This window comes from Drosophila suzukii (genome assembly GCF_043229965.1).
Source record: "Drosophila suzukii chromosome 2 unlocalized genomic scaffold, CBGP_Dsuzu_IsoJpt1.0 scf_2c, whole genome shotgun sequence".
NCBI classification, from domain to species: Eukaryota; Metazoa; Arthropoda; class Insecta; order Diptera; family Drosophilidae; genus Drosophila; species Drosophila suzukii.
The window spans coordinates 34,256,077-34,283,742 of NW_027255896.1; the positions used below are offsets into that span (position 1 = coordinate 34,256,077).

The window sequence follows — 27,666 nt, forward strand, 5'->3', positions numbered from 1 at the left end:
CACTTCCTCGTTTCCTTTTAACGAAAAAAGCAATAGTTAACGTTTGTAACGAAAATGACCACTATTGTTTTAAATGGGCTTTGATTTCTGCCTTGAAAATTGTTAACAGGCCGCAAAGATGTTCGGCATATAATATTGATATATCGCTGGAGATAATTCGAATGAGTGATGAAATAATATTAGATTTCACAGGGTTGACTTTCCCCCTTGAAATAAAATGTATAAAAAATTTTTTAAAGAAGAATACTCATATGAGTTTAAACGTATTCGGATATAATGAAGAGACGAGGGAAATAATTGGACCACTTTTTCAATCGGAAGTGGAAAAGCCTGTTCATATCAATATGATGTTTTTGGAAGAAGGTGGAAATGGACAATACATGTACATTAAAAATATTTCAAGGTAAATTCTTTTATTCATTTTTATCTCTTTTAAGCAATTAAATAATTTGTATATATTTCTCTTTCAAAGACTAATGACTACTCAGAGAGGAAATCAGAAGAGGGCGCAATATTTCTGCAATGTGTGTTTAAATTTTTCCAAAACTGAGGAAGCTGCATTGAAACACAAAACGCTCTGCAGTAAAAAGGTCTCAAAGATGCCACACCCCCAGAATAATACATTGGAATTTACCCAGGTTCAACATCAGCTTCAAGTTCCATTCGTTGTCTACGCGGATTTTGAATGCATTCTGGAACCGAAAAATCTTGAAGTGAGCCCTAAATTATTTAATATTAATAAACATATTCCAATATCATATGCGTATTATATAAAGTGTGCTTTTGATTCTAGACTAGATAAATTTGTTTTAGAAACAGGAAAAAATTCGGGAGTAAGTTTTGTAGATTCATTGATAAAAAATCTAACTAAATTGAGTGATGACTACTTAAATAAAATAGTTTCTATGAGAATGACTTTGGATGACCAGAAAATATTTGATAATTCATTGAATTGTTCTATTTGTCAGAAAGATTTAGGGACTGATAGGGTTAGAGATCATTGTCATTTCACAGGTCGCTTTAGAGGTGCAGCCCACTCTAAGTGTAACTTGGATTATAAAGTTAACAAATTCATACCAGTATTTTTTCATAATTTTTCAAAATACGACTGTCATTTGTTTATTCAAGAGTTGGGAAAGATTCCCGGTGAAATTTCCGTAATACCAATAAATAAGGAAAACTATATTTCTGTCTCGAAGAAAATAAAAAGTTTAAGTGGAAATAGTTTTGAAATTCGTTTTCTCGATACATATAGATTTATGCCATCAAGTTTAGATTCCCTAGCTTCTAATTTAGTTGACGATCAATTGAACACTGTAAAATCGTTTTTCAGTAATGATATAGAATTTCGACTAATGCGTAAGAAGGGTATATTTCCCTATGAATATTTAGATTCCGCCAGTAGACTCGAGGAAACTTCCCTCCCACCAAGGGAAGCATTCTATAGTAATTTAACGGAAAGGGAATGCTCTCAGGAAGATTATGATCAAGCTCTTCAAGTTTGGTCGCATTTCTCTTGTTCCACTCTTAAAGATTATTTAGAATTATATTTAAAAACAGATGTATTTCTTTTAACCGACATTTTTGAAAACTTCCGAAAAATTTGTATGCAAATTTATTCACTTGACCCAGCTCAGTATTTTACGACACCAGGTCTATCTTGGGAGGCAATGTTGAAATCTACAAATATTCAACTTGAATTGCTGACAGATATAGATATGTATAGATTTATTCAAAGTAGCATTCGAGGTGGTTTAGTTCAATGTTGTCATAGATATACAAAAGCAAATAACAAATATTTGTCAGATTATGATTCCTCGAAGGAGTCTTCATTTTTAATGTATGTAGATGCGAATAACTTGTATGGTTGGGCAATGTCACAACCTTTACCATATAAAGATTTTAAGTGGATGTCTACCACAGACATAGACAATTTTGATATTAATAATATTCCAATCGATAGCAAATACGGTTATTTTTTGAAAGTGGACTTAATATATCCATACCGTTTACATGATCTTCATAATGATCTTCCATTTTGTCCGTCAAATTGTCTGGCCTCAAAAGAGGATAAGGTAAAAAAATTAATTGCTGACCTGGGAAATAAGAAAAATTATGTAATACATTATCGGAATTTGCAACAATGTATACAGAATGGGTTAGTATTGAAAAAGATCCGTAGAGGTGTTCAGTTTTTACAAAAGTCTTGGTTAAAGAATTACATTGATCTAAACACCTTACATAGACAAAATGCAAAAAATAAATTTGAAAAAGATTTTTTTAAATTAATGAATAATTCTGTTTACGGAAAAACAATGGAAGATCCCGAGCGCAGGGTCGATATTAAGCTTATTAGTTCATGGGAAGCTCCGGATAACTCCAAGACTGGACGAAAAGCACATTGTGCCAAAACTTTAATTTCAAAATTCAATTTTCATAGTGCAACTAAAATTAATGATAATTTTTATGCAATTCAAATGAAAAGATTGTCCGTTCTATTTAATAAGCCAATGTATTTAGGATTTGCAGTATTAGACTTATCGAAATGGAAAATGTACGATTTTCACTATCAATATATGAAGCCAAAGTTTCAGGAAAAGTTACTCTTAAATTATATGGATACTGATTCATTTATCTATACAATAAAAACTGAAGATTTTTATAAAGATATTCGTAATGATCTTGAAGCAAAATTTGATACATCGGACTATTCAGATGAAAGAATTAATCTATATAACTTTAAAAGAGTTAACAAAAAAAGTTTAGGGTTTTTTAAAGATGAGCTTAACGGTAAACTCATGACAGAATTTGTAGGTCTGTGCTCAAAGGTTTATTGTTATAGAATAGATCAAGTTAAATCTTCACATAATAAAGCAAAGGGAGTGAGTTCACGAAATCTTACAATCGAAGACTATAAAAACGTTTTATTAACTGGGGCCTCACTATATGGTAATAGAACAATGTTTAGATCAAAAGCACACTGTAACATTTTCAAAAAATCGATTTTTTTTTTTTTGCTAAATCAATAGCTTAGACATCTAAGAACATGTATGTAAAGTTTCAAACAAAAATTCGAACTCTAAGTACTTGAACAGAGCGCCAGACGCTTACGATTCATGGTACGAAGAGCACGAGGAATCAAAACTTTAAACGCGATTATCTCGAAACCATGTTTTTTGACCTGGTTGACAGCATAACTGAAAAAATTCTTATCCGATCGACCTGATCCAAATGTGTCGTTTCAGTTGGACGTAGCCGTTTTTTGATATATGTAAATTTTTTTTTTTTATAAACAATTAAGTGCAAAATTTTACGCGAAAAAAAAATTTTTTTTTTCAAACAGCCGCCATTTTTTTTCTAATCAATATTTTTAAAATCCCATATGTCGAACGATAGCCAGTAATGTATATTTCAAGAATCTGTTTGGTTTTTTGATCTAGGTGGCGCCGTTTTGCTGATTTGCTGTCAACCAGGCAAGGGAAGTTTCAAAAAGACGCCATTTTGGATCATCTACAGAAGAAAAACATGGCCGCCAAAAAAAAAAAAAAAATTTTTTTCCGATAATTCAAACATTGATTAACATATTTGTAAATTTTAAAGTTGATCGGAACGTCCGTTTTTCTGTAATAAATAAAATAAAAACCATGTCAAAAATCGCAGTTTACAGTGTTGGGGCCCCTTAAAGTAAATAAAAAAATTCTTTGTGGCAAAGATAACAAAAAAAAACGTAATGTTAATGAAACACAATTTTTAGAGTTAAGTAATGAAGACCATAGTACGACATCAATAAAACATAAGAGATTAATTGAAAAAGATATTTTAGAAAATGTTGAATGGCTAGAATCAATTTCATTTTGCTTGGGTGAGATGATACAAAATAATTATGTGAACGATGGAGAATCATTAGATAGCCTTAAATTTCAAAAGGAACATATTGAAAAAGAACTATTTTATAAATCAGTTGAATTGGAGATGTTTTATTATGATCGAGACTTTGGAAAATATAAATGAAAATGATTTTGAGTTTGTAAAAAGTATTTTTATTATATTTAATTTTAATTTAAAACATTGTACAAAAATATTAATATTAAACTTAATATAAGATAAGATAATATGTAAATAAAAATTAATTAAATAAATGATTTATTATACTACAAAATGTCTTCCTTGTTTATCCAGCTAGTCTTTGAAAACCCAAGCCACTTAACCAAAACTTTATTTCCTTTTCGCCTTACAATTTTTTCAACTAGGTATGTGTGGGGAAATCGTGTTTTTTTCAGTTCTTCTTGCCCTGAATCGGGCTACCATCTAAATCTTCAAGTAAGTATGTTTTAGGGTATGTATTCTTCACCTTTCTAATTTTAAAGATTTCAGTTGTATAGTTCGGTGTATACCCTTTCTCAAAGACATGTTTGTATTTACTGATACGAACGTGGTCCCCCTTACGGAATTTACTTGCAACAAATATTTTCAGGTGATTATACGATGTTTGTAATATTTGTTTTTCATTGGAAGAATTGACTTTACTTGGACTCATTTTTATTGTTCTATGCTCTCTATTATTATATTTATTAATTAATTGTTTATACATATCTTTCCACTTATATTTTCCATTGAAACTAAACTCACGCCACATTAACTCTTTAAGAGTTCTATTGAAACGTTCAACTATTGATGCTTTTAGAGTACTGAAGGTTGAATAATGATTTATCCTATAACTTTTCATTAATACCTTAAATTTGGAATTAAAGAATTCAGTGCCATCATCAGTTTGCAGGTTTCTTGGTGTTCCATGACCCGATTTAAATATTCTCTCCATGGCTTGGGAAACATCATTTGCATTTTTTGATTTTAATGCCTCACCCCAAGCATATTTCAAAAATGTGTCTATAACAGTCAACAAGTATCGGTACCCATCATTAGATTTTGAAAAGGCTCCCATTTCAACCAAATCTGCTTGCCACAGATCGTTTATACCCCTTGTAATCACTCGTCTTCGTTGAAAGTTTTTTCGAGATGGTCCGTGCCACTCATTTACGATTTCTCTCTTAATCATATTCTTCTAATAGGCTGAAAAGCGACACCTTCTAACTCAATTGTGGTTTTTTTCGGTAATGATATCGGTTTTGTTACATATTTAAATATATAGTCCTCAATGGCTTTAATCTTTTCCAGAATTTTGGCAAAAATTTGGTCAGCGCTGTCTGCCCTCTTACTATTCAATTCAATTTTATTTTCTAAGCTTGAAATTTTTGTGAGTCGACGATTAACATTTTGAGTTATAATTTTTCTTAAATCTTCTCCCAACTTTCCGAGGATCTCATCAGTATATTGTTTCGTTGCTAGATCATTGTTGTCTAAAGGCTTAGATCCGTTTTTGATACGTTTATTTTGAGCATTTAGATTACCGTCCTCATCGATGAATAATCCCTCAGTAGAATTAACACGTCTTTTCAAATTTTCTGATCGTTCCTTATCAACAGAAAAATGTCCAAGCTTGTCGACAGACATGATGTTTATAAATGTAAAACATATTTGTCCTTCCTATTTATACTCATTAATATATAATCCTTTCTTCACGCAATTCCTTTAATAGTGAAAAAATTTCGTTATTGTGGCTGGTGTTACCCGCTCCTTTTGATGCTACTAAAATTTCCAATCGTTCGACTAACTCATTTACATCATTCCAATATACATAGTTTGGATTTGATTTCTGAAGAGTCATGTAACCAAAGCCTGTTTTTGAGCGAAGTGGAGTAGACGTTGTAGGACTGAAATCTTTGTCTATCAACTTCTTAATAATATGGCTATATTTGTATGCTCGTGTACCCTTGATTCTGTTATTAGGTTTAAAGCCTACTCTATGTATATTCGTTTCTAAAATAATTTTTTTATACATTTTCAAGTCTTGATCATCATAGTTTTCAGGTTTACTAAGAAAAATTAGAGAGTACAGACCAGGAGTCAGATCACAACTCATTCCACTAGAAAATGCTATTTTATTATTTTTAATTTTTAATTCTTTATCTCCCAAAGTTAATGAATTGTTTGCGCTTTTTTTAGGTCCATAACCCTTATCCAACACATTTCCTCTGGTCAAATTACTGATATTAAAATCATAATTATAACTAGTGTTATTATCTTCTAGCTCTGCATCCACACCCATATCGGCCTCTCCTGTATACATTGGTAAAGGTGTTGTCCCTTCTTCTTCACTTTTCTCCTTTTTCTCTTCTTCTATATCTTCCTCGATGTTCGTTTGTGAAAAGAATTGATTATAGGAATCACTATCATCGAAAGACCTTGGTGGAGTTATGTTTCGATTAGACTGCGGATCTTTCTCATTAGTTGTAAAGTAGAAATCGTCAAGCTCTCTCTCATCATCATCGTATTTCTTAATTTGCTTCATTTCACGCTTTACTTTTATACTATCTTTTACATTAGAAATCTTTTGTTTTTTATTTTCCTTAACAAGTTCATGTAAGGGTTCAGTAATAGGCTTAAAAGTTTCCTCCAATTGTAAATTCGTATGATTTTTGACTTGTTTGAGATCATCAAATTTTCGCTTCAAAGCAAATCTAGCTTTGGTTAACTGTGACAAAATATTCATTGTAGTATATTGTTCAAACTTTATAGGTGAAAGATTTAAAATTTCCGAAATTCATGAAGTCACTCCTCAGTTACTAAACAAATACTGTTTAGGGAACGCCAAGATCTGTAATATTTATATACCATTTCCGAATAAAAAAAAAAGATTCGATACATTTTCTTCATTATATTTTAAAAAGTGTATTTATTGTTATATTCTTAAAATCTCAATCTTTTTAATGATTACTGACTTATTTTTAAATACAAATTGTCATTACTTTTATAAATATTAAATTTTCCATCAACCATTTCATTGATGATATCATCTTGAAGAGAGGTGTACCTTTCCGGCATGTACAGAATGTGCTCCTCCAACTCGAGAGCAATAGATTCTCCAACCTTTGTTGTTTTGCGCTCCGCCTTGAGGATCGGGAATCTTACATTTTCAGGCATCCTTGTCTTCGATAGCAGTGTCTTTTTATTAAATTTATTGAACTCTTTAACTACAATGTTCATCTGGTTTTCCTGATTCATGATGGTTGTTGAGTTTTTTGGACTTGATACAGTTGTTCCACGTTGTTTTTAGCTGTATTTTGATGTTTACTACCTGTTTAGCAGTTGTTCAGTACTTGTTTCGTAGTTGCTTACTACTTGTTTTAGCTGGTTAATAGCTGTTATTAGATGGTTATTATCTGTTTAGTAGCTGTTAACTAGTTGTTTACTAGTTGTTATAAGCTGGTCACTAACTGTTTTGAGCTGTTATGAGCAGTTATAGGCTTTTTTGTTAAGAATGATCAAAAATTCTTGTCCTCTAGATGACGTTCGATGTGAAGTAGAAACTTAGACTGTGAATTTGAACGCGTGCAGGTCCACTTTTTATACCATACAGAGTTCACACATACACGTACCCATACATTGATTTTCAACCCCCCAAATGTAAATTAACCATTTAAATATACCGGTTTTGACTCCATATTTTCTACGAAAGAAAGTAGAAAAGCGAGGCACAGGTGTCCACAGTTGTATGTATCAAAGTCTTGAACTCTATCGTAGTTGTATTGTATTCTATGTCCCAAGTATTTCACAACTTCTCTAGGTGGCTGAAGATTTCCAAAACTGTTTAAATAATGTATATTATTTTTATTTTTATTATATGCAACCCAATGTGTACCACTTGATCGGGAATTATCTAAGTTTACTATACCACACTCCCTACTTTTTGGTGCTTCTGGGAGTAGATCTCTCATAAACACCCCTCTAAAATGTGGGATATATTTCCTAGCAAAATGTATAATGTCGATATTTGATAGTGGTCTATTGGGTAGCAGAGAAATTAGTTTTTTCGCTTCTTAATTCCTTTCCCCTTACTATAGGGCTTAAGAAAGAAACCATAACCCTTTCTATAGGGCTTGAGATATAATCCTTCTCCTACAGCAACACTTTCAATTTTCCTATTGTGACGTTTTTTCTCCTCCATATCTTCCTTAGCCATTCTCGCATTGTTAATTGTTTTTGCAATTGCTGCACTACCACTTGCTAAACTACCAAGAGCGCTGAGGGCTGTCAAGATCGGCACGATTGGTAGAAAACCTCCAATTTTGGGTACATTAATTACACGAGGTACTTTAACATTTTTCTTAGAACCCATTGATTGATGAATTGATTTACGTGCAACTTTAATTGCACTCATAATGTCTAATGGTTTTTGTTTTTTTAATGTCTTAGTAGCAGCATTAATTACAGTCGAAAGGTTTGTCTTCTTCATTTTATTCTTCAATATCTTTTTCCTTCCTTTCTTTTCCGTTTTATTCAATCCCATACCAAATTTTTTCTTGGCTTTCATTATATTTGTAACAAAGTATGCTGCTGCTCTTTCACCAAGACTGCTATCTGGTGCCTTGACACGCGACCAGGCTTTGTCAATTAATATGGAGTCTGCCCTATGTCGTTCACTCAATGCCTTGTTTTGAGAATATGCGATATCGTGATCTTTGCAAGCTTCATCCAATGGGTTTATTCCTTGATCAACACGTTCCAACCGTTTCTGTAACTTTGTACCCGGTCCACAAAAATTATATCCCGGAATATGGGCTTCAAACGGTAATGTATTAATTAGCTTATCGACAAGACCACCACCGTGTTTACAATTAAAAATACGACTGATGCGATTATAAAAACGTTTCCCCATTTTATTGATGTTTAATCATCAAAGATTTCTCATTGAATGAGGTACATTAGGTTAAAAGATGCGTTTAATAAGTCAGAAACAAAAAATTGTAGTTAGAAATATTAACGATGAAAACGAGAAAAATCTACCGCCACGACATAGTGCTCTCTTACCGAACACAATATGGGCTCTAATTGTTGGGCCTTCGAATTGTGGTAAAACTAATATTATGTTAAGTCTAATAGAGAGTCCTAATGGATTAATATTCGAAAATGTTTATATATTTTCAAAAAGTTTATATCAACCTAAATATGAGTACTTGGAGAAATTAATCAAACCGATTAAAGGAATGGGATATCATACATTCTCCCATAATGAGGGTGTACTAGACCCCAGTGAAGCTAAAAACAATTCCATTATGATATTCGATGACGTAGCTTGTGAAAAACAAGATAACATAAGATCTTATTTTTGTATGGGTCGACATAAAAATATCGACTCTTTTTATTTATGCCAAACGTATAGTCATATACCTAAACATCTGATTCGTGACAATGCCAACTTTATTATAATGTTTAAGCAAGATGATTTAAATATGCGGCATATATATCGGGACCATATTAACACTGATATGAATTATGAAACATTTGTGAAAATTTGTCAAAAATGTTGGGAGGACAAGCACGGATTCCTATTAATTAGCAAGGATAACGAAATGGATAACGGAAGATACAGAAAAGGATTTGATCAATTTATTATGATTTAAGGAGTAATTTCAATATAAAGCTTGGTTAGATACTTACAATCCCACAGATTATCAAGAGATTTCAATATGTCTAGATCACTTGCATTATCCTTGAATGGAAATAGTTCCATTATAAATACAAACTTTTTTCCACCTATCGAATTGAATGGTCGATATGAGTGCGCTCTTATCGATTTTAATATGTATAATTCGATTCCAAATATTGATGAAAAAAATAACCTCTTCCACATCGGTGACATGGTTTTTACAATTCCAACTGGATCATATGAATTGAATGATATCACCGATTTCATTTACAATAAACTAAAAGACTATAACCTGGAAAATACATTTAAAATTCAAAGTAATAATAATACACTTCAAGTTGAAATAACTACCATGCGAGAGTCAGTTTACTTTAATAAGGAAAGATCGGTTGGACAGCTGTTTGGTTTCCATCAAAAAGTACTAGAACCACATCCTACAAAAACCTATCGATCAGATCAGACCGTGAACATATTAAAAATTAATACAATTCGTTTGGAATGTAATATAATCAGCGGTTCATATGTAGATAATACACCGAATCATACATTACATGAGTTTGGCATTAATGTTCCGCCTGGGTATAAAATGACAGTGACACCACATAACCTAATTTATTTACCAATCAACTGTGACGAAATAAGCACACTAGCTATACGCATAGTTGATCAAAACGGTGATTTGGTGAATTTACGTGGTGAAAACGTTTCGATTCGCATGCACATTCGGTTAATAGAATGATTATTTATAATAAAAGACGTAGCTTAAGTCCTCAGCCAAGCATTACTAATTGTAAAGCTATAGAAAGAGGATCAAAAGTAAAAAGAAGCTCACTTACTTTGAAAAATAAACTATTTTTAAAGTCGTTAGGCTTGAAGCTTCGAGTATAATATAAAAGGTGGAAAGGAAAACAATGAACGAAATTTTAAATGTTCGAGAAAAGGTTTACTCAGATGAGAGTATTTCGAAGAAAGAGTTTCATACTTATTCATCGTATAATCAAACATTTAAGCCAAACGATGAAATTCGAATTACTATTCAAAATCAAGACTTGTACGTGCTTCCTCACGAAAGTTACCTTAATTTTCAAGGAATTATTAGAAAAGATTCGCCGAATGGACCTACAACTGAAAATGTTACCACTTTTTTTAAAAATAATTGTATGGCTTACTTTTTGGATGAAATTAAGTACGAAATAAATGGATGTGAGATTGATAAAACACGATTTGTCGGTATGACTACAACCCTAAAAAATTATATATCTCTGGATAATCTTCAAAGTCAAAATCTATTAAATTCCGGATGGAGCAGTGGGGACGAAATATCTACGGGACCCCACTTTAACTTTTCTGTACCATTAAAAAATTTATTGGGATTTGCTGAGGATTATAAAAAAGTTTTGTTAAATTGTAAACACGAACTAGTGTTGATGCTAACTAAGAATCTTGGTGATGTGTTTGAACAAACCAGAAATGAACAAACTTTTAAGTTGGAAATGACGAATATAACCTGGAAAATTCCCCATGTAACTCCGAGCGATTTTGCAAAAATTAAGATGTACGATATTATTAAAAGTGGTGTAAGCCTACCAATCGCATTCCGGAGTTGGGATTCATATGTTAACCCCAAATTGGGGTATGGAACTCAACACAGCTGGAATGTGAAATTGTCGGCTAACCGCGAAAAACCAAGATTTGCTATAATTGGATTTACACTAAATGGAGAACTTATCACAAATAACTTCCCTTCAGTTCTGCAGTAGGGACGCGGTGACATGGCTCAAGGCAAAAAGCTTTTTTGGTTTTTTTTTTGTGCCTAAAACGCTGTGCCGCTGTTGACGTCAGCAGAGAAGTCGGCGCAGTGTAGAAGACTGCCTACGAAAACGATCGTGCAACAAAGTGAGGCAGATATTCGGAGCTTCCCTCTCTTTCTTTGTCTTATAATCTGCCTGCACTCGGCGCTCTCAGAGACAAATTTCGGCAGGTCCGTTATTTCTTTTGAGTCTCTCCGTTATGTTCGGCTAGCGACTAGTGTTTCGGCGGAAAAATTTTCGTGGCGCAGCGACATGTGAGTGCCCTAATATTTTAGGAGCATTATTGTATATCAAAAAAAAACAACTAATATTGTTTTATAAAAGTAAATTATTTGATTATAGTAAAATTAAGTAAATTGAATTTACTTATAATGTTATATTTACTTATTATACATTCTTACTACAATATAATTTTTTAGTTAGGTTATAGAAAATTAGTCCGTTAAAATGGATTTAAGTATTTAAAACATTTAAGTATTAACATTTTAAAAAAAATCGTATTGTATTTTTTACTCAAGGAGTAAAAACTATATAGTCGGATATATTTCACTTTAGAAAGGGTATAGGTGCAGTGGAACGCGCCAACAGCGAAGAGAAAACAAAAGAAATCTAGTAAAGGGGTGAGAAGACTTGGTGCATTCTGTTTGAGTGATTGAAAGGGAAGCATCAATTTTAATGGTGCGCAGCAGAGTTACTTTAATCGTTTAGTTAATATAATAAAGTCAGGTAAGTGCTACATTAAGTTTAAGATGTTGTGCATTGATCTTAGTTTAAAGTACGTAAATTTTGAAGGTATTCAATGGGTTCCGTTAGCCGAAAGTGGATGACGAAATGTTTTGTGCCAATAAAAATTCTGCAACAAGCTATAAAATGTAAATATACAATTAAACAAATAAAACGCATTTTTTAAACATATGTTTTTTCAGGAGCGTTGGCCAAGGATTCAGAGGACCCGGACAAAGGTTTAAGAACGGCGATGTCTAACGTTAAAAATAAGCTTACGAAGCAAAAAAACAGAAACAATAATTGTACAATTTTTGAAAATCTTAATAGTACCATATAATTAAAATGAGTTAAAATGAAATGAATTAAATTCTATATTTTTTTAATTGAAAACTCAAGGAAAAATTCTGATTTTCACAAGTGATTCACTTGGGACGTGTGCCTTGCAAGTGATTTCACAAGTGAAAACTCAAGGAAAAATTCTGATTTTCCCAAGTGTTTCACTTGGGACGTGTCCCTTGCAAGTGATTTCACAAGTGAAAACTCAAGGAAAAATTCTGATTTTCCCAAGTGATTCACTTGGGACGAGTCACCGGCACGCCACAGGCCATACGAAAAATGAGTATAAGGAACAAGTGAAATCCCGTAGGACTTCGAAAAATTTTCATTTGAATTTTCACTTGTGAAAATGCGGACATCCCATACAATTTTCTATATGGAGCGTCACTTGTTCTTCACTTGTGCACGAGGACATGTCCCAGGTGATTCCCAAGGTGATTCACAAGTGAAACTTTTTTTTTGGAACTGAAGGGTTATCAAACTTGAAAGTTCACTTGAATTCAGAGTCATATCCATATGATAATCTGAATGTTGATTTTAGTAAGAATCAGTATGCTCACCTATATGAAATGTATACAAGATTTCAGTCTAGTTACTATAATCGTGAATCACAACCATTTTTGACCCCAAATGAATTTAAATTGAAGGCCCCTATTATTGTGGTTGATCTTTCATATCAAAACGAATCAGTGAAAACTGGTCCTATTGATGTGAGAATTTCAATAGAACTGAAGACACCAAGTCATGAAAATACCCAAGCTTACTGTCTCCTCATACATGACCGTTTAGTTGAATATAACCCATTAAACGGACTAGTACAACGAGTTGTTTAACATTAGAAAAATGTTGAATGATACTGTTTCGATTGATGTTCAAGGTTTCTTTGATAATAATAATAATTTTATTTTAAAGGAAATTGGAATTGTATTCGAAAAAGATCCAAACTTGAATAATAGTATTTTAATAGAACCACCATATGATTTTACTTTGCTAAATACAAAATCTCGAAAGACTGCAATTTGGTTAACCAATACACATCACAAAATTTTTTGGAACGATGGAGAGAACAGTTTTCCACAAACTCGAAAGTATCTAAGGACAATTACAAGCGGAAAACAAATTATTTGTAAAGGTGTGGAAAAGAAACGATTTCTACAGAAGTTTTTTGGGAGTCGTCAGCTCATTAATATCGAGGAAATGGGCTGTCCGTCATTAAACAGGTTTAAAGGAAACCGGTTTCCCTATTGTGAAACACACCTTAAGGGCGGGGTTTGTGCTCTAAACAATGCATACATTATTTTGACATTTTTTAAAAGTAGCTCCAAAACAATAAAATAATTGTTATACATCATTTTAAAGTTGAGACTAGATGTGTAAAGACCTACAAGAAAATAGAATTAACAAAATGAAATTTCATGAGGAAATTGACCAATTTATTGAACAATTTAAAGGAGAGATAACTGGTCAGCATTTTCAATATCTTCTAAACACAAAATCTATGTTCATGAATCGAGGTGGACATGATCTCAAAACTACGAATTATGGTGAACACTTTACATTTTGTAATCCAGAAATGACGTCGGAAACGTGCGCCTGCTTCTTCTATGCAAATCGCCGGAATCAAAGTAGAAAATTAATTTCTATGTATAACAAAAATGTTCGCAATACCAAAATAAGTGAATAAATGTATTATTATGCTACAAAATAAACTTCTGACTTTTTATTTCGAGTTAAAATTATAGGTACGGAGAATGGAAAATATTTCCTTGACTGAGATATGTCGGCTACTTGCGAGCTGTTGCGCGGTCGTGATTTCAACCCCTATTATGGGAATGTCGTATGAGCTCGTATGAGGTCGTTGGCGTGAGGCCCATGATCTTGTCAATGAGCGTGCGCCTTCTGGGTTGTGCATGTGTCCCTTTTATTGCGGTCAGGTAATTGACAGGTGCGCATGTTCGGGTAGCTCTTGCTTGAATCCCTTTTATGACATGTTTATGACCCATTTGTGGAAAGGAGAGAATCTTAGACAATTTACCAGTTAAACGTTCTGGGGCGGAAACAAAAATGTGTATTTGAAAATATTCCACATCTGAGAATCATTAACTTGTGAGATTTATTTTATTGGGGTTCTTTTGATTTCTAAATTAGTTTTACAATCATAGGAAACATTATTCCCCAACATGATCGGACATGTTCCTCTAAGATAACCATCTTTGAATACTTTGGGTGTGCGACCTTTCACACGTGCACAGCAACACCTGTGATAATGAGGCAAAAGGGTACGTGATCACACCTTTCCCCAACATGATCGGATATGTTCCTCTAAGATAACAACCTTTGGATACTATGGTTGTGCGACCTTTCTCACGTGCACCTTTCTCACCTGACTATTAATTGCACATAATGAGGGGAAGGATACATGATCAATATTGTCACATGGGGATGTGGGGGCGATGGGGGCAATTAAGTATACTCTTTATAGACATGATCGTGACATTTTTATGACTTCAAAGCCCATTAAAATCAGTTAATTTATTGGATTATGCTAATTGTCCCAGAACCCGCATACGTTAATGAGGGGGGGGGGGGGGGGGGGGGGAGGGGGGCCGGGGGCCATTAATATGCTAATTGTCCCAGAACCCGTCTTTCCGTACTACTAATGGATGGTATTTTAATAGAGCAAGTGGGTAAGACGTGTCATCTTTATATGGTTGCCATAGTTATATTTTCAAATACGATTGAGCAATATTACAAAGATTTAATTGTTATAATTACAATTTTGCTGAATGCAAACATGAATTTCGATTGAAAAATCAAAGTTCCTTAAATTAGAAACTAACTTTCTCTGTTACGTTGTTTCTCACAATGTAATCAAAACCGATCCCGGTAAAATTTCTACAATTATAAAATATCCAATTCCTAAAAATATTCGAGAGCTTAGAAGCTTTCTTGGATTTACAGGATATTAAAGAAAAATTGTGCAAAATTACGCAAAGATTGCGAAACCCGTAACAAAATATTTAGAAGGCCAAAATGGCAAAGTATCTATCTTCAATGCAGTTGGACGATTCTGCTGTAAAAGCTTTTAACGAGCTGAAAGATAATTTAATCGCACAAATTGAACTAGTAAAACCCGGTTATAATTAAAAATGTACTCTAACAACTGATGCGTCTGATTAAGCTATTGGTGCTGTTTTTTCTAAAGAAGGAAAACCAATTACATTTATTACAAAAACTTCAACCAAAAACGAAATATTATACGCAACAATTAACAGGATTTTTTAGTCATAGTATGGGCTCTTAAAAATCTGCGGAATTGCTTATACGGGGCTAACAACATCAAGATCTGCTCAGATCATCAACATCTTTTATTCTCAATTTCTCAAAAAAATCCAAATGTCAAAGTGATGAAATGGTATTCCTTCATTAAAAGTTATTCACACAAAATTATTTATAAGCCAGGAGCAACAAATGTTATTGCGTATGCCTTATCCAGGATCCAAATAAACAACTTGACGGAAAGTATCGAACCGGTCTCAGATCAAAACACTTAGCATTCAGCAGAGAGAAGTTTTGAGAATTGTTACGTGGGAGTGCCATTTGCTGGCATAAGCTACGTCGTATTTGTGTCGTGGGCACTTGGTAAGCCTCTGTCTTCTCCAACAAAACGAGAATAAACATTTCAAGTGCCTCAAAAAATAATATTAGCCCGTAAAGTTCGTCAGTCGTCATACCACACTGCCCCACAAGCTAAGCTGTCGCTTGATCGCAATACGATCGGGCGGTGTTTCGCCCATATTCCCTCTCATTCACACATTCGTGTGCCAAATGGATCATCGTGGGCCGTGCAATACGATACCCTAATGTCAAGGTTGTTCGTCGAAAGCTATGTCATTGTTCTTGACCAACTCCACTTCTCGCGTCAGCAAGTTATATATCTAGATTATTGTATATATACAACTTTTAACAGTGTAGTTATTTTTGGTTAGTTTCTCTCGCCCTTCATTCGCTTATGCAGATAACGATCTTATCAACATGCTCAAGCTCAAGATAAGCCATCGAATGAACGGTTATGTAAACGTGAGGCGCCAGCCAATTATGATGTACCACGTTATAAGCTTTAACTTTAAGCGCAGTTCCTAAGGCAATGTCAACGAGAATAGAACGTATAATAAAACTCTGTCCGACAATCACATAAAAGAAAAACTTCATATAAAATAAAACAAAATAAAATGTATTACATTTAAAATTAAATAAAATAAAATAATTACTTAAATTAACTACACATAATCGGTGCGGTCTGAAAAAAACCCAATCCCGCAAAAGAACCTCGTGAACAGATCCCGAACTCGTGGATTTACAACGCACGACGAACGAAAATTCGCAAACAAAATTTAAACAGAAATCCGCCATCTGAGTAAAAGTTTAAATTGCGAATAAGAACAGCACAGGATGGCAGGAGAACATGTCCTTTCGGTTCAAGCGTTATCCCAATGCTTAACACAAATCCGACAAATACCTCCGTTTGATGGCGACATCCTCTACCTGGCCCTTTTCATCAAAAGAGTCAAGCACCAACGTGGTCTGTACCCCACCAATAACCCAGTCTAGTCCAGCATTATTTATGGAACCCTCGTCACCTCATCATTGGAAACGCTCAACACTTGCTCATGCGATCAACACCACGAGGCTAGACGAACCTGAAGGACCTACCAATCGGGGAGTATAACACCCAAACACCAATCCCTCAATTACCTTTTGATATTTACAAAATTAAATATTCTGGAAATTTAAGAAAACTTTTCGACGACTTAGAACTAAAATCATCCATTATTTTTAATAAATTACATTTAGATGGCAGTTTAAATAATAGGTACCTGTTCACCGAAGCAATAAACTCAGCTATTTGTGAAATTATTTGAAAGAATTACCAGACCGAATATATATGTCAGTGTGTACATTTGATGTTAGTACCCCAAGTAAATTAAGACGTGTTGCTCAAGAACTTGGAATTTATGAAAATTAAAACAACAATATTAAGCAATATCAAAATTATTCAATTAAGAAATATTTTAACAACCCTCAAATGCTTCCTAATTTTGAGTACCAGCCCCCAATTATGCAAAACCGAAATTGCTTTAATCCATTGTATCAGAATCCTATTCAAACTATAAATAATAAACATCCATATCCACAGAGTAATCAGAAAGTCCAAAGTCAAAATAATTTTAGAAATCAAGCTAGGCAAAGTAGGAACGATAGATTTGACAACAACATGTTCCAAACCAATTATGATACCAGAAACATTCAACAACAAGCCAATTCAAACAATTATAGGTCTTTCGAATTTCAAAATCAAAAAAGAGAACGTATGTCAGATTCCGGTCAATATAAGCGAGTCGAAGCGATGGACACTAACGAAAATTTTCTAAAAGAAGCCTTTGTAAATAAACCAAAATATTTATGTCTCGTAGATACAAGATCTAGTATTAGTCTAATTAGGCCAAATATATTAAATACTCTTCCGTCGCATGAAACAAGCCCGAAAGTAATACATACAATGATAGGAAAAGTCATTTTGGGTACCACACGAGAAATAAACGCCAAACCTTTAACTGGGAAACCTGGAAAATTCAATCTTTTTATCCATTATTTTTCGACAAAATATGATATTTTGATCGGAAGAGATATACTAGAATTAACTAAGGCCCATATAAACTTCGATGAAGAATATGTAATGTTAAGTAGCATAATTTTCAATTTCACCTCTAAAAATCCTAGTTACAATATTAATTTAACAAGCGATCCAAAAGCAGAAATTAAACATAACTATATCCTAATTAAAAATGACGAAAATTTGGACGAGAAATTGGAGAATAATGACTTTAATTATGAGCTTAACGAAAAAATTAATTGTTCTAATAAAATTCGAATTAGTCATCTAAATAGTGAAGAAAGAAAATCAATAATGCATCAATAATGTGACGAGAAAAAAGTCATGTAGAAAAAATATTTAATCGCACTATTAAAAAAATATATTATTCTGAAATGACCAGTGAAAAGGCAAACGATATAATACTAGAGGCCATTTGTGGACGAACCTCTACTATTTTGTTCAAAAATATTAATGAGTTTGTTATTTTTCAAAATGAATATATAAAAATAATTCGAGCAAACACTGCAACTAAACTCTATAAAGCTACAAAAAATCTTATAAATATTAGTAGCTATTCAGAATTTAAAGACAGTGTTATTAAAATACACGAAAATAAAATTTATCAAAGAATACAAAAAATGATAATAGACTTTAGAAACTCATATTATTACCCAGACTACATAAAATTAATACAAAACATAATTAACAAATGCAATTTGTGTAATTTAAGTAAACATGAAAACAGGCAGACAGACTTACCGTATGAAATTACTCCAACACCAAATAATATTAGAGATAAATACATTATTGATTATTTCTTCACAAATATTAGATCTTTCTTAACTTGTATTGATTTAAAATCGAAATTTTTGTTAGCCACCGAAACCACGTCTACTGATTGGATTGAAACAAAAAAAGCATTGTTAAAGGTATTTAATTTGATAATCTGATATTGAACGTTGTCATAGAACAATAAATTAAAAAATGCGTATAATTAGAATGGAAAACAAATTAGAAACTGTTGCAATGGATATGGAAGAAATTATTTATAATTATAATCACAAAACTATTCATAGTGCTACTGGAAAAACTCCAGCATCAATATTTTTATTTAACGAAGAGCCAGACAGACGTAAAACAAAATAAGGAAGATATAATAAAGCGATTAATTAAATAGAGAAAGGAACATGAAACAGATACAGCTTTTGCCAAAGTAGATATGCAACTAAAAAGGAAATAAAAAAATTGATAACCCATTTGAGATCTCAGAAACTATAGGAGCTGGGCTATTGAGATTTGGCGTGCAGATTCCTGAGCTTCTTACGCAGCGCAAGTTTGTTTCAGCAGAGTGCCACGCCCACTCTAACGCCCACAAACCGCCCAAGCCTGTGGCTCCTACAGTTTTTATACTAGAACAAAAACTTTAACTGAAATGTATTGTTCTTATCAATACCTATCGATTGACCCAAAAATTTGCAACGCCCACTCTAACGCCCACAAGCCGCCCAAGCCTGTGGTGCCCACAATTTTCATGCTAGATAAAAATTTTAACTGAAATGTTTTGGTCTTGTCAATACCTATCGATTGATCCAAAAAAAAATTGCCACGCCCACTCTAACGCCAATAACGCTTAAATCTTTCTACCGCCGGTAGGTGGCGCATTTCAATCTCGCTTTGCTGCTTGCATATCTCCACTTCCCTTTAGTCCCATTAGCTGAGTAACGGGTATCTGATAGTCGAGGTACTCGACTATAGCGTTCTTCCTTGTTTTTGGTTAGTTTCTCTCGCCCTTTATTCGCTGGCTTATGCAGATAACGCTGTGGATCTTATCAACATGGTCAAGGTCAAGATAAGCCATCGAATGAACGGTTATGTTAACAAGAGGCGCCAGTCATTTAAGCTGTACCTCTATATAAACTTTAACTTTAGGCGCAGTTCCTAAGTCAATGTCAACGAGAATAGAACGTATAATAAAACTCTGTCCAACAATTACATAAAAGGAAAACTTTACATAAAATAAAATAAAACAAAAATATATTAAATTTAAAATTAAATAAAATAAAATATTTACTTAAATTAACTACACATAATTAGCACACCCCCATTGTTAAAGTTCTAGCACTTCATGGTTTTGATTCTTTTTTTTTTACATTATTGATTTATTGAGTAATATATTTCGGCGTCCGCCTTGGATGAGCAATGCAAATTGAATAAATTAATTATTTACCACCTGGTAAAGTGCGCACATCAGCAAAACGCTGACCATTCACGACTACAAACGTCGCTCAAAAGGTTCTGGCAATTGTTTATACAATTACAAGGCTGATACACGCCGCTGAAAGGTTAATGTTTAATTAGCATAAAAAATGTTAATTTATAAAGAGTATGTCTAGTATATCTAATTGATTTTGTAGTTACGATTAGTTATTAGAAATTAGTTCTTGAGCTTAACGATGTATATATATATATATATATGCCCAAATTAGCATAAAAAATGTTAATTTATAAAGAGTATGTCTAGTATATCTAATTGATTTTGTAGTTACGATTAGTTATTAGAAATAAGTTCTTGAGCTTAACGATGTATATATATATATATATATGCCCAATAGTATCACTGTGGACGGCAGTACACGAAGTGGCGAAGCGCGCAAGAGAGCGAGCGAAGACAATTATCACTGTGGACGGCAGTACACGTAGTGGCGAAGCGCGCAAGAGAGCGTGCGAAGACAACTACTATATATAGCCGCAGAATTGAAAATCTGCAATTATGGTCCGACCATAACGAGTGATACACCAATCGAAAGATATCGCACTAACTGAGAAGATTGCATACCAAGACTTTCAAAATATAGATTTGTTTGGGAGAAAAAGCGGTGAAAGTGTAAAAGAAAAAATTTAGAAAATTGGAGCTGCTGGATACGGTGGGGATAAAAGCCTCAAGCTGCTTAGCTAGTTTTATTTTTACTGAGAATACGCGTCGAATGACACCTCATTTGTTGAAATCCGATGTTCCGTTCAAAGTAATTCAATAAACAAGATTTTCTTCTTCTTCCCAAAATGAAAATGTTTGTCCCTTTGTTTGTGGGTTTGTATGCATCCTATCTTAGTTTTAGGGTTTTGGAAACCCTATGGGTGTATAAAGTAGCTTGAAATAGAAAACTTTTGTTCTACGACTTTTGGAAAAACCCGCTAGTTTAGCGGAAAATCAAAAATAAAAGCCAGGTTTAAAATGCTTATAGTAGCTGATCTACTAATGCTACAGAAACGTGCTATATATCGTGGACGTTGATGCACTATGGTCAGTACAAGCAAGTGGCCCTTACGACACCAAGCAATGCTTGTTACGCGCGGAGCCCTAAACCGATTTGGGCAAGTAAACAAAATCGCGGACATGGAAAAAGACGACATAACAATAGACAGTTTAAAATACATGCTCACATAGAATGGCTAGTAACATAGAAATTTACAAATTATTGGAAGATAGAAAATACATAAGTTTATCATAATTAGTTGCATTAGGGCTATCAAACAGTAAGACGTGACACAGTGCATTATAGTCGTCACAAAGAACCCGAAAAAGATCATGAAGGGCATAATTGGATCTACAAATTGGCAGGGACAACGGACGAAAACGACGAACTGTTCTACAGGGTACATTCCAGTTGAGGGAACTAAGAAGGAAGGGAGAGTCGACATCACCATTAATTAATTTATGCAAAAACATAACTCCATGACACTTTCTACGATGGTTCCGGGTTTGCAGGACGAACAAGAGAAACTTACAAAAGCTTTGTTGTGTATGGATCATCAAACTCCCTTGACCAGCGCTTCATAAACGCCACGAGACTTCTGACTTTGTTAGTTATAGTAGATATATGGTCTTTAAAACTAAGTTTATGATCAAATAGAACGCCAGGATCCTGAACAGAAAAAATACGTTCAAGGGCGTTATTTCCGATAGAATAAGAATACAGAGATGGATTACAACGATAAAAGGTCATAAAGTTACATTTAGAATAGTTCAAATTCAACATGTTAATCATGCACCACGTATACAAACAATCAAGATCTAATTGACATTAGGTAAACATATGGACAAACATAGCATGACATCATCTGCATACATTAAAACAGTTGACGATTTTATGACATAAGGTAGATCACTAATCATTAAGCCAAAAAGTATAGGTCTTAGGTGGCTACCCTGTGGCACTCCAGAAGTAACATTAATTATTTTGGAAATTGTATTATTAAAACAGACCATTTGAGTTCTATTAGAAAGGTAGGAAAGTATCCGCTCTAGTAGGTTGGGTGGAAAACCTAAAAGGGACAATTTATAAATAAGAATCCTATGGTTCACTAAATCAAAAGCTTTAGAGAAATCGGTAGAAATCACATCAGTTTGATGATGTGTCAGAAAACCTCTAGTAATTAAAGACGTAAATTCAAGTAGGTTTGTAGAAGTAGAGCGACATCTAGTGAAGCCATGCTGACAAGGTGAAATAATAGACCTGCAATGATGCTGCAACTGACATGTAAAAATTTTTTCAAAAAGTTTAGGAATAGAACTGAGTTTAGCAATACCGCGATATCGGACTTGTTCCCTTTTTTAAACAATGGGATAATAAAGAATTCCTTCCATATGGATGGAAATCTACATTGACTTAGGGACAGATTAAATATCAATGTTAAGGGAAGAGCAAGATAAGATGAACAATTCCTAAGAATACAACTTGGTATTCTATCAGGACCCGGTGAAAATGAGAGCTTGAGAGTATTAAGACTCTGAAGAACATCAGATACATCAATCACTGGTTTGAAGATAGAGTTCAAATGAGGTAGTGGGTATGGATAATCTTTGTTAATGACATTATTGCATTTCGTATAAGTGGATTGAAAAAAGTCTGCGAATAAGTTGCAAATATCATCATCATCAGATGCTACATTATTATTGAGAAAGAGAGAGGGAGGGAAGCAGCTAAATTTTTGTTTAGAATTGACGAAAGAAAAGAAAAGCTTAGGATTACTTTTGAAATCACGCTTACAACGAGACAGGTAATTTTTGTAACAATCAGAATTGTACTGGACAAATTCCACCTTAGCCGAACTATATTTGGTGAAGTCTGTCTGTAAGCCGGATAATTTGAACCGTTTAAATAGTCTGGTTTTTTTATTCTTCAGATAAGATAGTTGACGGGTAAGGCATGGAGAGCTGTAAGAATTCTTCATGGAGGAAAGAGGGACATATTCATCAAATAGACGGTAAAGGATTTCATAAAAGTACCTAACTGCATCATCAACAGGAAGGTCAACTAGAAAGGACCAGCTTACTGTCGATAAAGATTCCACTAGTCTGCCGTTATCAGTCCTCTTAAAACACAAACTAGGCTGCACATTTATTGCAGTCCTAGGATTATTAAAAAATCCATTAATACAGAGCTGAAGGGTAGGATGATAACAATCTTCAGGTAAAGATAGTGGCGAAATACGACTGACTTCAGCATCGCTACTATCAAAAACAAAGATTAAGTCAAGAAGACGACCAATATGATTGGGAATCCTGTTAACTTGCTGCAATGATAGTTCAACAAGACCATCAATAAAATCATTTTGCATCCTAGGAATCATTGCCAATGAGTCCTTACTCTCCAACCAAGAGATATTGGGAAGATTAAAGTCACCAAGCACAATAAGTTGGTCAGTTTCAGTAAGCAACAAGGAGATAGAATGTATGGCGGACAGGTGCAGTAGATACACGTTAAATTCAGAGCCAGGAGACAATTATATCAGCAGGCCAAAAATTGGGGCAAAGAAGTTTAGAGAACAGCCCATCCGGAACAAGTATTTTAAATGAAGGGTAATCTCTTATCTGTTTAAAATTAAATTTGGTGATGTCAATACCATTTTGATTGGGAAGGGAGAGGTTTGTGACAATATGATGCATAACGTCATTTATCTCTGAAAAAATAATACTCTTTATATAGTAAAATTGTATGAATATAATAGATTTAGAGTTACGATAAAAAGTTATTTTTTAAAACCACTTCTTGACTATTTTCTCAAAATTGAGTCAAACGGTTTCTTTTTAAATTTTATATCTTGTAGCCCTTGAGATTCCTCAACTTTTGATGGATAACACTTTTTACCCTAAAAATTACCGTTTGGAAGATATTAAGCGGTAAAAAGAGCAACTGGTTTCAACTGGTCGCGATCGCGAAGAAGTAAATTCTGAGACACTTCTGCGCAATAAAACGGCGATAGAACACATTTTACAAAAACAAAATATACATATAACGCGTAGAAGTCACTTCTAAGTCACTTCTGAACGATAGAAAGGCGATAGTACATAGTAAGTAAAAGGGTCGGGATCGCGAAGAAGTAACTTCTGAGACACTTCTGCGCGATAGAAAGACGATAGTACACATTTTACAAAAACAAAATGAATGGAAAAAAACAAGCCATAAAAGAGGTCGCGGTAATTTTCCGTTACCCCCTTTTTACTGAAAATTTTTTGGTCTTCCTTTTGACCCACGCTATTATTTTTCGCCCGAGCGTCATTTCGTTGAGCAATTTGTCTGTGTACAGTGCGGTTTTGTATCAATTTTGTGCGTTTTAAAAATATTACTTTGTTTTTTCTAAATGTTATTGAATGCTTAACATATTTAAATATTCCCCTCAACAAAGGGTGCGAAATTACGTGCTTATCGTGAGCTGTACGATTATTTAAAGCTATTTACGGACAAGCTAGCTGTGGACATAACTTGGCGTGTAACTGCGGATCCAACGATTCTCAACATACTTCATTGTAAAAGGTAATGTCTTCTAGTTTATTTTTACCTTGGCTGAACAAAAAATAATTTTTGTTTCTGTTTCCTTTAGAAATGGTTATTAATAAATTTCTTATGTCGACGGAGCTGGACCTAAATAACATTGATCAGCAAAATTTTCTACATGCCAGTGACCGTGTATACAAGCGGACAAAGCCCTTATACATACACAAAATAAATGCAAAATATTGAAAGTACAAAAAAATATGTTTTAATTAAAGTTTTTCCAATTGGGAAAGACTCTTCTGGATACCTTCTACAAGCAAATGTAAAGTCACTTCGGAGTGACTTCCAGAAGTAACTACGGCGACACTTTTAGAAGTTACTTCAGCGATATCGCAATCGGATCGCGGAAGTGACTCCCGTCTGGAAGAAACGTGCCACTTCGGCGGCACTTCTATAAGTGACTTCGGCGACACTTCCAGAAGTTACTTCGGCGATATCGCATTCGGATCGTGGAAGTGACTCCCGTCGGGAAGAAATGTGCCACTTCGGCGGCACTTCTCGGATAATCAGGGAAATAATATTTTTCTCTAAACCCTTTAGTAGTTTTTTCGATTCCTGGGTGTAGAAGTTCTTTATGTCTTTTTAAAATTGTTTCTTTAAAATCTGTATATGTCAATATGTCTTTGAGTCTGGTCGTACATCTTACTAATTTTGTTAAATGATAGGTTAGGTTAGGTTAGAGCGGCTGCCAAATCATTGACACACTTAGTCCTTAAAGGTCCATTGTGGTACCGCGTGGATCTGTATCCCCTTTCTTAATAATCTGCTGCCATTATTGCAGCTGGCTTAGCATAATTCCCATCCGTTTGCTTTAATGAATTTTATTATTCGTTTTAGGCTTATGTTCGCCAGTTCAGATAGACTGCTCATGAAGGGATTCCCTAAGTGGTACAGTCTAGGGCCGGGCAGGAACAGAACAGGTGTTCCACCGTTTCCTCTTCCTCCTCGTCCCTGCAGCTTATGCAGAAATCGTTTCGGGGCGCGCCCAATCTGCTTGCGTGTGTGCCAACCAACCAGTGGCCTGTTAACACTCGTATTACCATTCCGCACTCGGTACGGTTTATTCTTAATAGTTCCGAAGTTCTCTTCGCGTCGATGATTGGCCATGTCTGGCGAGAGATGCGACAGTGCTTAACATGTGTCCATGCTAGGCTCGCAAGTTTCTTATATTGATTTCTAATGTTAAGCTTGCAGGTGGCCATCGGCATACCAATGTTCTCCTTGTCCGGAAGGAGAGGAACGGTAGTGCCATGCCTGGCCAGCTCATCTGCAATACAATTGCCTGTAATGTTCCGGTGCCCCGGGACCCAAATCAGGTAAATTTTAGACTGCAGAGCCATCTCGTGCAGAGATTTGCGGCAGTTTGATATGGTGTGGGAGTTTGTATTGGTCGAGATAATCGACCTGATAGCCGCCTGACTATCACTATAGATGTTAATCAGTTTATTCTGACAGTTTGCATCGTTCAGAAGCATCAAAGCTTCAATTATGGCAAATACTTCCGCCTGGAAGACGCTACAGTGATCCGGAAGTCTGACGGATTTCCTGATATTAAGTTGTTCGGAGTATATACCTCCTCCGACTTGATTATTTATTTTTGAGCCGTCAGTGTAGAAATTGACTGCCTCTGTAGGCCCGGCTGGCCTTGTTCCCAGTCTTCTCTGGTTGGGAGCAATGCTTCAAAGGGGGTGTGGATGTATTCAATAGGTTTGCATAGATCTGTACTGGGTGGGATCATTGTGTCTTGCTGGAGTATCCTGGCATGACCGTATATTTGGGGTTTCAACTGCCCTAAGTCCCTCATCCGAACCGCAGCTATCTTAGCTCGTTCCATGCCGGCTAAGTCCAGACTTGGAAGGTTCAGAATAGCATTTAGCGCCTCGTTGGGGGTGGTGCGAAGGGCTCCGCTTATGCATAAGGATGCCATTCGTTGTACCTTGTTTAGGTTTGTTGTGGTTGTCTGCTTCATTAGCGCGGGCCACCATATTGACACTCCGTAGGGCAGAATATGCTTAACTATCGCTGTTTGTATCCAGTTGACGATTTTTGGGGACATGCCCCATTTCGTTTCGATGGCCTTTTTGCAGGAGTAGAGGGCAATTGTTGGCTTCCTCGTTCTCTCTTGGCTGTTTAGTCTCCATGTCAGACGCTTATCTAATACTAACCCCAAATACCTGGCGTTGTCACTGAAGGAGAGAGAGCAGTTATTTAATATTGGTGGGTTTAGTTGAGGAATCTTGTATCTGTTTGTAAACAGCACCAGTTCCGTTTTCGAGGGGTTTACCCCTAGACCTCTTTCTGTTGTCCAGTCAGAGAGTATTTTAAGTTTGGCGGTCATTAGATCGCATAGTGTCTGAGGAAATTTTCCTGAGAAAATAATGGCTACATCGTCCGCATTTGCCACAACCTTGCATCCACCCCCTTCCATGTAGCACAACAGCTTATTTACTGCGATGTTCCATAGCAGGGGGGAGAGTACACCACCCTGAGGGGTTCCCCTGTTCACGAACCTTGTTTGTGTTGAGATTCCTAGCGTGGAGGTTACCATTCTGCTAATCAGCAATTTATGGATTAACTCCACGATTTGGATCTCAACACCCAGGTCGGTGAAAGATTCGGTTATGGCTGTAGGGAGAACATTGTTGAAAGTGCCCTCTATGTCCAGGAATGCAGCAAGTGCGTATTCCTTGTGATTGAGTGACTTTTCGATTTGGCTGACTACCGCGTGTAGAGCTGATTCGGTGGACTTGCCTT

The 27,666-nt window shown here is 34.7% G+C and overlaps 1 protein-coding gene and 1 long non-coding RNA gene across 10 annotated transcripts in view; both read left to right on the forward strand.

Moving 5' to 3' along the window:
* LOC118879131 (uncharacterized) overlaps positions 1–27,666 on the forward strand; it is a 922,643-nt gene that overhangs the window by 798,924 nt on the left and 96,053 nt on the right. For 2 of the 9 annotated variants that reach the window (XM_070998173.1, XM_070998174.1), the window contains one exon: positions 3,441–3,579. The exons of 1 other annotated variant lie outside the window; for it this stretch is intronic. In XM_070998173.1, coding sequence (XP_070854274.1) covers positions 3,441–3,458 — 18 coding nt within the window. In that variant the 3' untranslated portion in view covers positions 3,459–3,579. Of the gene's footprint in view, positions 1–3,440; positions 3,580–27,666 lie in introns of those variants that run through there. 6 more of the 9 variants (XM_070998178.1, XM_070998179.1, XM_070998180.1 and 3 more) reach the window with 4 other exon arrangements.
* LOC139354187 (uncharacterized) lies at positions 11,942–12,427 on the forward strand. Its single transcript, XR_011605275.1, has 3 exons — positions 11,942–12,084; positions 12,151–12,230; positions 12,285–12,427. It is a non-coding gene; the product is annotated as an uncharacterized lncRNA (long non-coding RNA).